The 13461-nt window shown below is 46.0% G+C and overlaps 1 protein-coding gene across 1 annotated transcript in view; it reads left to right on the top strand.

Moving 5' to 3' along the window:
• The window catches only part of LOC310873261 (mitogen-activated protein kinase kinase kinase kinase 4-like), a 132010-nt gene extending 122652 nt beyond the window's left edge, over positions 1 to 9358 (top strand). Inside the window, 3 exon segments of the mRNA XM_083785597.1 lie at positions 3183 to 3342; positions 5962 to 6101; positions 6992 to 9358. Of these exon segments, the coding sequence (XP_083641723.1) occupies positions 3183 to 3342; positions 5962 to 6101; positions 6992 to 7075 (384 nt within the window). The 3' untranslated portion in view covers positions 7076 to 9358.
• Positions 9359 to 13461: the final 4103 nt, after the last annotated feature.

Here is a 13461-nt window from a genome sequence, read left to right as displayed (position 1 = left end):
GCTATTTATTTTCTAATCGTGAAAATGTGGCGCAAATCTTGAATATAATTATATTCTTCAGAGTCAGGATTTAGAAGACATTTGTCATCGGGTCCTAAATGGATTAAGGTAGCATGCTAGTTTCCACAAGAGTGGGGAGGAGGAGAGAGAGAGAGAGGAGAGAGAGAGAGAGAGAGAGAGAGAGAGAGATGGAAGAGAGAAGAAGCGCTCTATAAATACATCTCTCCTTCCTCACTGTGTCCTGACCTGTTCTTGTGCCTGTAGGGCTGTCTTTTTTTCTACCTCTCCCATTTCCTCCAGTACACACACACACACACACGCACACACGCACACACACACACACACACACACAGCGCTTTCACTGAACATGCACACTCCTCCTGCATGTTCTCTTCTGCGCTTTCCTGCTGAAAGCGCTCTCTGACACACACTGAATTTCTCTTTCACCCACATTTTATCATACTGCCCCCCCCCCCCCCCCCCCCCCCCCCCCTCTCTCTCTCTCTCTCTCGCCCACCTGCCCCACACACACACACACATCATCTCAGTTACACGTAGCCTCTCCTGAACGCATGCGCTTGCACCGACACTTAAACAAACACACGCGAGCGCACTCGCTCGCCACATACACGTGACGTGTGTGTGTGTCTGTGTGTGTGTGTGTGCATCCTCACATCGCCTCTGTGGTGCCATCATTGTTCTGTCAGTATAGGATTATGTAAGCATGCTGATTCCAAGGCAACGGATTAAAATTGCGCTGCGTCTGTGATGCCCGTTTGATGCTCCGATCGTGGTGGCGCACACGCAGGTAACGCTCGAATGATGGCACTCTGCAAATTAAATGCTTGTTGTACTCTAGAGCGGGGGTTCCCAAACTTTTTAGCACAAGACCCAAAATAAGAGAATTAGCTTTGCGCCGCGTCGTGAGCTTGTTGACTATTTTCACTATACTACTTGAAACATTTTGTTTTCTAATTTAGGGAATTTCTTAGATTTTTCTTCTATTTATTCACGAATTACTGAAAAAAATCTTTGCATTTTGTTTTTGATTTGTTCTTTTGCTTTTTCTTTTGCGAATGTTTTTTGGATATGTTTTTAAATGATTGTAAAAGAAAAACTAGATGTAGGAAACCAAAAATAAGGAGACCCATGAAGATGTTGTCTGCGACTCCACAATTTAGAGGGGGGAGGGGGCATTACCCTGAACCAGTCATTTATAGGGGGGGGGGGGCATTACCCTGAACCAGTCATTTAGGGGGGGCATTACCCTGAAACAGTCATTTAGATGGGAGGCATTATCCTGAACAAGTCATTTATAGGGGGGGGGGGGGCATTACCCTGAACAGTCATTTAGATGGGAGGCATTATCCTGAACAGTCATTTATAGGGGGGGGGGGGGGGGGGCATTACCCTGAACCAGTCATTTAGGGGGGGCAATACCCTGAACCAGTCATTTAGAGGGGGGGGGGGGCATTACCCTGAACCAGTCATTTAGAGGGAGGCATTATCCTGAACCAGTCATTTATAGGGGGGGGCATTACCCTGAACCAGTCATTTAGGGGGGGGGGGCAATACCCTGAACCAGTCATTTAGGGCAGGCATTATCCTGAACCAGTCATTTAGAGGGGAGGCATTGTCCTGAACCAGTCATTTATAGGGGGGGGGGGGCATTACCCTGAACCAGTCATTTAGGGGGGGCATCATTACCCTGAACTAGTCATTTAGGGGGGGGGCATTATCCTGAACCAGTCATTTAAGGGGGGGGGGGGGGGCATTATCCTGAACCAGTCATTTAGAGGGGGGGGGGCATTACCCAAACTAGTCATTTAGGGGGGGGGGGGGGGGGGCATTACCCTGAACCAGTCATTTAGAGGGGTTCAACTAAATGCTTTTAGTTGAGGTTTTATTGATGTATTTATCTTTGTATAATGTGGTAGCCATGGGGACACGATTCAACAAGGTCAGACACTCACGCACATGTGCATGGCACACACACACACATGTGCACACGCACACACACATTACACACACACACACACACAGCACAACAGGCACTCACGCACATGTGCATGGCACACACACACATGTGCACACGCACACACACATTACACACACACACACACACAGCACAACAGGCACTCACGCACATGTGCATGGCACACACACACATGTGCACACGCACACATTACACACACACACAGAACAGCAGGCACACAGAGTTAGCACTGACCTGATTTGCCGTTACCCGTTGCTGAACTGTGTTAAAGTTTTTACTCAAATTTGAAGTGTGTGCACGTGTGTGCGTGCGTGTACGTGCGCATATGTGCATCACCAAACACATTTATGTCGACTAATTGTGACAAAAGTCGGGATTGTTTGCGTGAAGATAATTCTAATTAAAAAAAGAGCAAGATTATGATTGTCCGTAGCAGGGAAGACAGACATTTAACCTTTCCTGACTTCTATCTCTCTGGCTCTGTCCTTAGTGTCTGCAGTGAGATAAAATATTTGGGCCACATCATCTCGGATGACCTCTCTGATGACAAGGATATATTTAGACAGCGTCGGATGCTGTATGCACAAGGAAACATGCTGTGTAGAAAATGTAGCATGTGCTCAGTACCGGTGAAGACCTCACTTTTTAAATCCTTTTGTACACCCCTGTACACCGCCCACCTGTGGTGCCGCTACAATCAGGCCAGTATCAGACGATTGACAGTGGCATACAATGACTATGAGGCTGCTTCTGAGAGCTCCAAGAAGCTCCAGTGCAAGCCAAATGTTTGTCAGTATTGGGGTTCCCACCTGCTCTGCTGTGCTACGCAATCTTATGTATAAATTCATGTGTAGGGTATCTGAGTCAGTAAATTACATCATTAATGTCATCACTAACACGATACGTAGTTCTGTCAGGTTCTCCTCCAGACTATGGAACCATTGGCGAACTTGTCTGTATGTTCGAAACTGAATATGATGGAATTATTTTTATTGTATATTTCTTTCTATTTTTTTATCTATTGTGTTGTTGTTCTGTACTGTGATATGGATTCCCCTGAGTCTGCAATAAAGAATCAATCAATCAATCTATGACTCCCTTGTTTCACTTACATACTCGTTTGTTTGTGTGTGTGTGTGTGTGTGTGGGTGTTTGCATGCATGCGTGCGTGCGCGTGTCCATCCAGATCCAGGGGTCCATCCGCCCCCATGCCATCATCATCCTGCCCAACAGCGCGGGGACAGAGGTGCTGGTGTGCTACGAGGACGAGGGCGTCTACATTGACACCTACGGACGCATCACCAAGGATACCGTCCTGCAGTGGGGAGAGATGCCTGCCTCCGTAGGTACGTTACCATGGATACCGTCCTGGCAGTGGGGAGAGATGCCTGCCTCCGTAGGTAGGTTACCATGGATACCGTCCTGGCAGTGGGGAGAGATGCCTGTCTCCGTAGGTAGGTTACCATGGATACCGTCCTGGCAGTGGGGAGAGATGCCTGCCTTCGTAGGTACGTTACCACGGATACCGTCCTGGAAGTGGGGAGAGATGCCTGCCTCCGTAGGTAGGTTACCATGGATACCGTCCTGCAGTGGGGAGAGATTCCTGCCTTTTTGGGACAGTGTAACAGGCAGAACAGTGAGTGTAAGCGAAAAAGAAAACTCAGCCAAAGGCAAGGGTGAAAACGTAGGTCTGAGCTGTGTTTTAAAAAATGTGGGTGCACTGGGAGTTTATTCCAGGCCGTTGGCCTGTGGAAGCAGACTGTTTATTCCAGGCCGTTGGCCTGTGGAAGCAGAATGTTTATTACAGGCCGTTGGCCTGTGGAAGCAGAATGTTTATTCCAGGCCGTTGGCCCGTGGAAGCAGAATGTTTATTCCAGGCCGTTGGCCCATGGAAGCAGAATGTTTATTCCAGGCCGTTGGCCCGTGGAAGCAGTATGTTCATTCCAGGCCGTTGGCCCGTGGAAGCAGAATGTTTATTCCAGGCCGTTGGCCCGTGGAAGCAGAATGTTTATTCCAGGCCGTTGGCCTGTGGAAGAAGAATGTTCATTCCAGGCCGTTGGCCTGTGGAAGAAGAATGTTTATTCCAGGCCGTTGGCCTGTTGAAGGAGAATGTTTATTCCAGGCCGTTGGCCTGTGGAAGCAGAATGTTTATTCCAGGTCGTTGGCCTGTGGAAGCAGAATGTTTATTCCAGGCCGTTGGCCTGTGGAAGCAGAATGTTTATTCAAGGCCGTTGGCCTGTGGAAGCAGAATGTTTATTCCAGGCCGTTGGCCTGTGGAAGCAGAATGTTTATTCCAGGCCGTTGGCCTGTGGAAGCAGAATGTTTATTCCAGGCCGTTGGCTGTGGAAGCAGAATGTGCTGCTTCACCGTATTGTTTAGCCCATTTAGACCTGACCGATTAAAAACAAAAAAAGTCTTCTAAATCTAAAAACTATTTTAAAATGTTAGGAAGGGACTAGTGGACAAGAGATCCAGTATAGGTAATTTTACACTTGGTTGCATGCTGAAAATAGCAGATCTACAAGCTCACAACGCGTCGCGCTGCGCCCGCCAAAACACATTTTCGTCGACTAAATCAACTGTAGATTTAGTCAACTGAAATCTTATGAAATTTATTCGACTAAGGCCTCTTTTAGACGGGGACGGTCTCCAGATAAAACGGCAAAGTCCCGTTGCGTTCTCATTTTTTATTTACCCTTTACACGAGAACGCACACTTTATGAAAACGCTATAATGTCACTAGGTGGCGGTAACGGGCTGCCAAATAGACCAGTCACCCACGTACGAGAAGAAGAACCAGGTTGCTCCCCCTTCACGCAACCCTATTGGGGTTTCGAATGACGCTTCAGACCACAATGGGGTTGTGGCCGTCGCTCGCTGCCTGCTTTCTACTAACGCATCGACTGACACACAGGCTGACAGGCAGCCCAGAGCATGCAGGCAGAGCGCGCGACGGGATGGTTATATATTTTATAATACATTAGGCTACATAAACGCTGCTGCCGCCTATCAAGGCATTTTATTTATATCATGGTTTTACATTCACCATCGCTGATGAGCGGCACTTTGTAGGGAGGCTTGTTCATTGTAGGATATCATATATAGGCTCTGCATCAATGTAATAAACATATGCGCTGTGAGCCAACGTGAGCCATGATGTCATACGTTTTGCGGATTCACCGTTCTTCTAACAAATCATTTGATTCGGTGCAGCGCTACGAGCTTGTAGATCTGCTATTTTTCAACAGCTAAAGTATAACATAATGCTTAAAACACCAAAAGGGGTTCCCGTTCAGAATGGGAAAAAATTAATACACGGGACCGCAACGGAAACAAGCCCTCGGGCCCATTTGTTTTGTGTCATCCTTTTAGGACCGTTGAATAATCGCACCGCTGTATTGACTGTTAATAAAGTATTCAATCAATCAAACAAAAACGGGTTATTGTGTTGTCCTCGCCACTGCAGCCCAGCCGTGTGAAGACAGATTTGGGACAGGAGGGAGGACTAAATATATAACAGGCACGCACGTGTGTGTGTGTGCGAGACTTCTATTGGGTCCAGTAGCTGGGTCATTATTTTAGTCTGCCTGCCTGCCTGCCTGTCCGTCCTCCCTCTGTTGTTTCTCTCTCTGACAATGTTTGTACGTACTCATTTGAAAGGTGGTTTGTTGATTTTCACATACAGTACAGCTCTTTCGACATATATACATACATTTAACCCAATTTGGGTCGGGAGTCTATTTTGGTGTTTTAAGCATTTATGTTATACTTTAGCTATTGAAAAATAGCAGATCTACAAGGGGGACATGAAATAGGTTGAGCACCACTGACATAGAAACATGGGTTTTTCAGAAAACTGTCAGGATTCAGAAGACATTTGTAGAATTGTCCTCAGGTCTAAATGGCTTAATACTGCTAAGGTACTAAGATCCAAATGACCCCTCTCTCTCTCTCTCTCCCTGCAGCGTACCTGCAGTCCAACCAGGTGATGGGCTGGGGGGACAAGGCCATAGAGCTGAGGTCGGCCAACACGGGGAACCTGGAGGGAGTCTTCATGCACAAGAAGGCCCAGAAGCTCAAGTTCCTGTGTGAGAGGAACGACAAGGTGGGCTAATTCATCCACGGCAGTTATTGGTCCTCAAATTGATTTTAGGCTGTGACCTCCCAAAATAATCCTATTTGAACTGGCCCCTGCCAGCACTTGGAATGTATAGGAGTTTGAGCTTGTGAGCTTGTAGATCTGCTATTTTCAGCAACCAAGTGTAAAATGACTTGTCTTTTACTTATACTGTATCTCTTTAGCCTGGCTAATAAGCCAGACCGAATCAGCCGTTGGCACAAAAAAAAAAGCCTGCCGGCGGATTACGGTCTGGAGAGGCTCAATTGTACGCCCATTTCCTACACCAGAGAACTGGTGTGGCCAATCGGGACACGTATGCAATATGGTACAGTTTGGTACAGTGACGTTCAAAGCTTGAGACCTTTGACTGACAGTAGCTCTGACCAATTGCGTCAAAGAGAAAATGTTTGAACCCGCCCCCCGGGAAACAAGATCATACACAGCATCTCCAGACTCAAATACCACACGACAGTGTGATTCGAGTCTGGCTTATTAGCCAGGCTAGTATCTCTTGTCTACTACAGTCCCTTGCAAACATTTTAGTCTAGTTTTTATTTGTTGATGAAATTGTCAATATATTTAGTCTTAGTTTTAGTCACCATGAAGTGCTCTGCAAAGTCCTAGTGGGCTAGTACAAAGTAGTAGTAAGGTTGAAATCTATCCGGGTCTTGCACCCCTTTTGGTGTTTTAACTTTAGCTATTGAAAAATAGTCGCAAATCTTTGAATATATATTCTTTTTAATGTTTTTAACTCAAATCTTTGCTTCTGGGGGGGGGGGGGGGGTCCCTGGAACAACATATTTTCAGATGGGGGTCGGCGGCCAAATACGGAGTCGCAGGCCCGCTGAACGTGGTCTCTTGTCGTCCTCCTGCAGGTCTTCTTTGCGTCCGTGCAGTCGGGAGGCAGCAGCCAGGTCTACTTCATGACCCTCGGACACAACTCCATGTTCAACTGGTGACGACAGCCCGGAAGGATCCGTTCACTCCCGGGTCGATCGGGCTGATCGGATCTGGTTTCCTCCGCTCCCTTTTTTGTCAAAACGTCGCCGTTTAGTACGTGATGGAGGATTCTGTTTCATCCTGAAGGTTGTTGGACTGGCGATGTCTGCCTGATGGTCATAGTGCTAAAAACATTGATGTCTGGCAGTAAGAAGAAGACATGCGAGCGTTGACTAGAGATGTCTTGAATGTGTTGTCCTGCTCAATCTGTCTCCATCACACACAGACGGTCTCTCGGTGAATCCTTGATGTCTTGGATCTGACTGACAGCTCCGCGAAACAAACATGAACCCATTAGGTCTTTCATCGTCTAGTGCAGCCCAGTGTTTCTCAAAGTGCGGTCCGGGGGAGGAGTTCAGGAGTTACAGACCTCTAACTCTGAGGTTGTACACATAGAACCATTTTGTACACCCTCTGAGTTTGCGATATCATAGCGTAGATTCCCATCCCACCCCCCCCCCCCCCCCCCTTAATGCTCGTCTGCTGGGTTTTGGCCTTTTGGTTGTTGTGCATTTATGCATTATAATGAAAGCTTTGACGCAATCCATCTCGTCGGAAACCTTTCGTGATCGTTATTCCGTTATTCCTGAATAACAGCGTTGCATTGCCACAATATCAATGCTTAATTAGTAGTTTTCTTCTGCATTATCTTTGAGTGTCCACCATGTCCGGCGACTTGAAGCCCTGCATGCCTGCCTGTTCTGGGGGAGAAACATTCATTGACCTACAAGCCCAAAAAAGCGTGCTGTGTTTGCAGCACTTTTCCTTTGCAAAGAGATTTGGTGTGGACGTGGGAGGAAAAAAATGTACAGTTGTAACCGAGTCTAGTCCGTTTTACTAAGACTAGAGGCGTTAACCACTTAACCCATTTTGTGCGGTAACCCCTGTTGGTGTTTAAAGCATCATGTTATACTTTAGCTATTGAAAAATTGTTAAAATGTGGCGCAAATCATTGAATATTTACTGTATTTCAGAGCGAACATTTTTAACAAAGATATTTGCTTCTGGGGGGTCCCTGGAACTACATATTTTGAGATGGGGTCTGTGGCCCAATAGAGATAATTCTGGGGGTCCTTGAAATGAAGAAGGTTGAGCACCCCACTGAGAAACAGGTTAAGTGGTTAAATGGTGACATTACTAGTAACCAGACGCCGCTAGATGGAAGAGCTTGTTTCACATTTCTGTTTCACAACCTACTTCCATCTGCGATCTCTGTAGCCCAATCGCTAAAGAAGGTCGTCCATTTTTTCAAGCTATACAGGTGATTGGATCTGCATAACGTGCAGTAGCTGTGACCCGCAGGAAATTAAACCCTGCCAACGAAAAACAAGTTTTAACGAATGCCTGATAGCATTAGGTTTAACACAAAAACACAATTGTGTCAGATGTGTAGGTAGGTCATGTCTTCACTTGCTTTCTCTCGCCAAGATCCCGCCCGTAGATGCGGCTAATTGGCTAGACTCGGCACGGATCAGGTTTCAGCACTTCAATATTTCTCTAAAACACAGGGTATATGCTGTACGTATACAGTATATACAGTATGTCATTGTATAGCTTGTCGACTAACATTTATTTTAGTGTGACAATGTCATATCATCCTTCCAGATTTATGCAACAGATTTATAGGCCTATCTGTTCCAAAATTGTCACAGCAACTTATTTCATAGTTTGGCCCAGAAAGTGTTTTCGATGACATAGTTTATCTCAATATTAAGATTATTATTCTAAAGCAGTATTATTTAGAAGCCTGAGGCCAGTGAACTGGCCATATGGAGATCTAATGGTGGCAGCAGGGGCAGTGTCTTCAGTGTACAGGGTGTGATGAGGGCCCAGGTAGGTCCGGTCCTTAATTTTCGGGCCTGTTGAGAACTCTAGTTTTTGCCGGCTGCCGGGCGGGGATTTTGAGTGACGAAAAACACACAATTCTATAGTTAACTACGACCTTCGTTCAACAACAGAACTAACTGTCTTCTGTTAGATTGGTCAATTATTTGTTTACAAACATTGGGACTGGGCGCACGGGTGACTGTTTCATGTAATCAATTCTCCAGGTGGGACGAAATCAGGGCACGGTGGAGACGTATAGTCGTGACGTATTATCTTCCGTCGTGGCTTATTATTCAATTCGTCGCAGCTTAAATAATAATTCGCCACGACTTAATAATAATTGATCGCAGCGTTAAGAATCCGTCGTAATAGGTTGCCTTTGGTATTTTGCGGTGGTTTCCGTGGAGGGGTGCCAGCAGGCCTTTTTCCGCGCGCATCGTGCCCGGGGATCGGCCCACGCGCCCGGGCCCGGCACCACCGCGTGCGCCTCGCCGGTCCGATTCCGTGGAGCCCTCCGTCTTCTCCAGGCGAGCCTGCGTTCAAGAGCTCTCACCTCTTTTGCGCACCGAAAAGAGCAGATCTACACCGCACGTGTGTGTGTGTGTGTGTGTGTTAGAGACCTGCAAGCCCGTCGGGGTCCGGCCCGGCCCACCAAAACGGGCCGGGCCCGGGCCGACTTTGTCACTGCCCAATGGGCCCAGGGCCGGGCGGGCTCACGCGCCGTTATATTAATTTTCCGATGTGAATTTCACCCAGACTGGACTTGCTTCAGCAGCGCGGCAGCATGCTCCATAGTGACGTGACAATAACCCCTCCGCAGTGTCCGCACACACACAAGCCACAAGCCAAGCACACTAAAATCTGGTCAAAACTAACTAATTATTGTGCAGCGCAGCTGTACACACACACACACACACACACACACACACACACACACACCTAGTACTAAGTAAGTAGCCTATAGGCTACGGCTCTAAAAACATTAAATACTATATTTTAGGCCCGTGCAGGGCTCTAGTGTGTGTGTGTGTGTGTGTGTGTGTGTGTGTTAAATGTGGTCATTTAAATGTAGGCCTATTATATATACACGCACCATACAAGGCTCGCCTAGAGACGGCGGAGAGCTTCACGGAACCGGGCCGGTGAGGCGCACGCGGTGGTGCCGGGCCCGGGCGCGTGGGCCGATCGCCGGGGCACGATGCGAGCGGAAAGGCATGCCTTTCAATACCACCAAATACCAAAGGCAAATTACGTCGCAAACGACGAGTGCCGCGACGAGTCCTCACGCCACGACGGATTCTTAACGCTGCGACGTATAATTCAAAACACGCTGCGACATAAAAAAAAAAGCCCCGACTTAAAATGATTCAGTCACAACCTAGGTCGAAAGTCGTTCTGAGATTTCGCCCTCTCTCCAATTCCCAACAGATGTCCAAACCTGTTTTTTTGGGGAGCGCTGGTTTCAGTCCATTCAACCTCCTCTCGCGAGTTGGCTAGTGAGATGCACCCTAGGAGACATTTATACTTCAAAGTGCAATAGTGTTGTGCACAGAGAACAGCTGATATACAAGCTCATCGCGGATGCGACTGTTGTGACTGTCTGCGTGCGCAACACCATCGCGGGACGTAGCATAAATTATACTTGATGTGCTGCAGGTGCGCGTGCAGCCGTGGACAAACAGGCTCTGTCTGCCGTGGTCATGAGCGCATCTCCCGTTTTTATGACAGCGACTGGAGGTGTGGGTTTGAGGACAACTGATTTGAATTGCTATTATTGTTCACACACAACAGAAACCAATGGATTATATATTTCAAAATTGAGAGATCACAATACAAATCCTAATCATTCCTCCTACACACTGGGAGAAAAACAGCATCTGAAAGTTTGATGGTGCATTTCTTTACACGTGAGTGCAGTTATAACTTTTCCATTGCATCTTATGAGAGGCAGGGTTCTTGTGCTGCCGGTATGCGCGTGCATGCTGTTGCTTATCAGTGTGATGTCGTCTGTTAAGGCGTCTATAGGTGTCTAACTTAGACCTTTAGCTAAGCCCCTCCCCAAACTGCTATGGTCCAATCACAGCTAAGCATAACATGGGTTAGACAAACCTCTCCACCAATAGTTTTCCGATAAAACATTGTTTAAAAAAATAAATGTCACGCACATATTTTTCCAGTGCATACGACAGGCCTTGTTGACGGATTTGGAAGAGATTTTGAATGTCCGTTACCAAACATGAACCAGTATTTAATGTGTAAAATCCATGCTATTTACATTGGAATGAATGAGCCCGGCTGGAAAGTGTCCGAGAGGGCGGGGCTTAGCTAAAGGTCTATTGTTTTGAGGAACCCTATAGCAGTCCTATTCTGAGGCTAACATTAGAGAATCTATTTGGCGTATAGAGGGGAGAAAGGAAGGGGGCCTACTCTAGACTCTTGGGGGGCCTCCGGTCAACTAGGTAATTAGGGTTTAACCCATTCTGGGTGGGAACCCCTTTTGCTGTTTAAAGCATCATGTTATACTTTAGCTATTTTAGAAAAAATCGTGAAAATGCGGCGCAACTCTTTGAATATATGTTCTTTCAGAGCGAACGTTTTAAACTCAAATCTTTGCTTCATGGGTTGGTCCCTGGAACAACATATTTCCAGATGGGGGGCCAAATACAGATAATTCTGGGGGTCCTTGTCATGAAGGTTGAGCACCACTGACATAGAAACATGGGTTTTACAGAAAACTGTCAGGATTCAGAAGACATTTGTAGAGTCGTCCTCCGGTCTAAAATGGGGTTTTAAGTGTGGACCAGTGGTTTTGTACAGCATACAATCTACAGGACTGTGGAGGACCGTGTGTCGTTTCTCTACACTTATATTTGTACAGCATAGAGGATGTATATATAATGATGTCGTAATTTGCACTGTTTTATAGATATTTTATAATGTGCCAGGCCATCAGTATTTGTACATGTATAGAATTATGGGCTTTGTCAATGCAATATTCCACCCTGAGACCACCACGCTTGCCTATTGTTTTTCTACGATTGATTGATTGATTAATCGAGCTGTCCATGATCGTGGAAAACAACGCAAATTATATCGTTGTTTTGTTTTGTTTGTTTGTTTTTGCGGTTTGTATATTCACTTACATGTCCTCTGTAACCGCCGCGGGCCCTTTTGCACAATGGCCAATGTATGGTTTTCTGTAATTAGCTTTGACATGCTTTTTTTATTGTGAAGTCACAAGATATTTTAAAGCCATTTCATTGTTGGTATTAAAAGAGGTTCCATCTGTACACTAGTTGATGAGCATTTCTTTAACTTTAAAGATGGAGTGCCGAGATGTTTTGTGTACAGTATTTGTTAAAATGTTGTTTTTATGTGGGCACGCCCACCAGTTCATTAAGTATGCCTGGTTTGCCTGGTGGGTGGTGGTGGTGGGTGGTGATCCACCTGAACTGAAGCCGCACCCACAGCTGTAGTTGTATGATAAAGGGGGAGGGGCTGATATTGTGGTGTCACTATATTACTGTTTATTTCATTGGCCCGTTTGACTGTCAAGGGTTCAGCCTCCAGGAAGAAACCCTAAATACAAAGGGTACACCATTGCACATAAAACGACTCCAGGGTGTCTAATGAAGTACAGACACATGAGAAACTGGTAAAATACAAATATTGTGGCACTCCATATTTAACTTGTGTGTGTGTGGGGGGGGCACACCCAGTGGTAGTTCTCAAAAAGTTTGAGAACTACTGCTTTCAAAGTATTAACCCATTCTGGATGGGAACCCCTTTTGGTGTTTTAACTAAGCATTATGTTATACTTTAGCTATTGAAAAATAGCAGATCTACAAGCTCATAGCGTGCCACTGAGTGGCGCGCTACAAGCTTGTAGGTCTGCTATTTTTGAAAAATAGTGAATGCGGCACACATCTTTGAATATATATTCTTTCAGAGCGAACGTTTTTTTTTATTTCGACGTCAGGCCTAAATCTGAGAGTCAATTTTAGGTATACTTGCTGAGGATCCAAAGGTCAGGGCTGGCCGTGGGTTCGATTCCCACCTACGCCTTGGAAAGAAATGTATTAAAAAAACATTTGGTTTTAAACCATCTAAATGCACCAAATGGACCATCACCTAACCAATGTGTACTATTGTTGAGGGGTGCTAGCCCCTCCTATGTCCAGCTTTGTGTGTAAACATAAACATTGAAGACAAAAAAGTGAGGTCCCAAATTGTGAAAGGCCAGAATGAGATGATGTATGATGACGTATGACGATAAGTACATTATTTTTCACTTACTCCAACTCAACTGCAAATGCAGGTCAGAATTTCATTGATGCATCTACACACTTTATAGTACTTTTTGAGTGGTGCAACCACTCCTACAACCAGCAATGTCTGTGCGTACCTACCTATGTATCATTGGTCATGAGCACAAGTATATGACTTATTAGTACCAGTAGGGGGCGCCAGAAACAGAGAGGGATAGTGCATGCTCTGTTGCCTGCTAATTAGAGAGAGA

Source organism: Protomyctophum parallelum (assembly GCF_964188405.1).
Source record: "Protomyctophum parallelum genome assembly, chromosome: 16".
Taxonomy (NCBI): domain Eukaryota; kingdom Metazoa; phylum Chordata; class Actinopteri; order Myctophiformes; family Myctophidae; genus Protomyctophum; species Protomyctophum parallelum.
The sequence above is the reverse complement of the archived record's forward strand: the minus strand, read 5'-3'. Positions and strand labels throughout refer to the sequence as shown.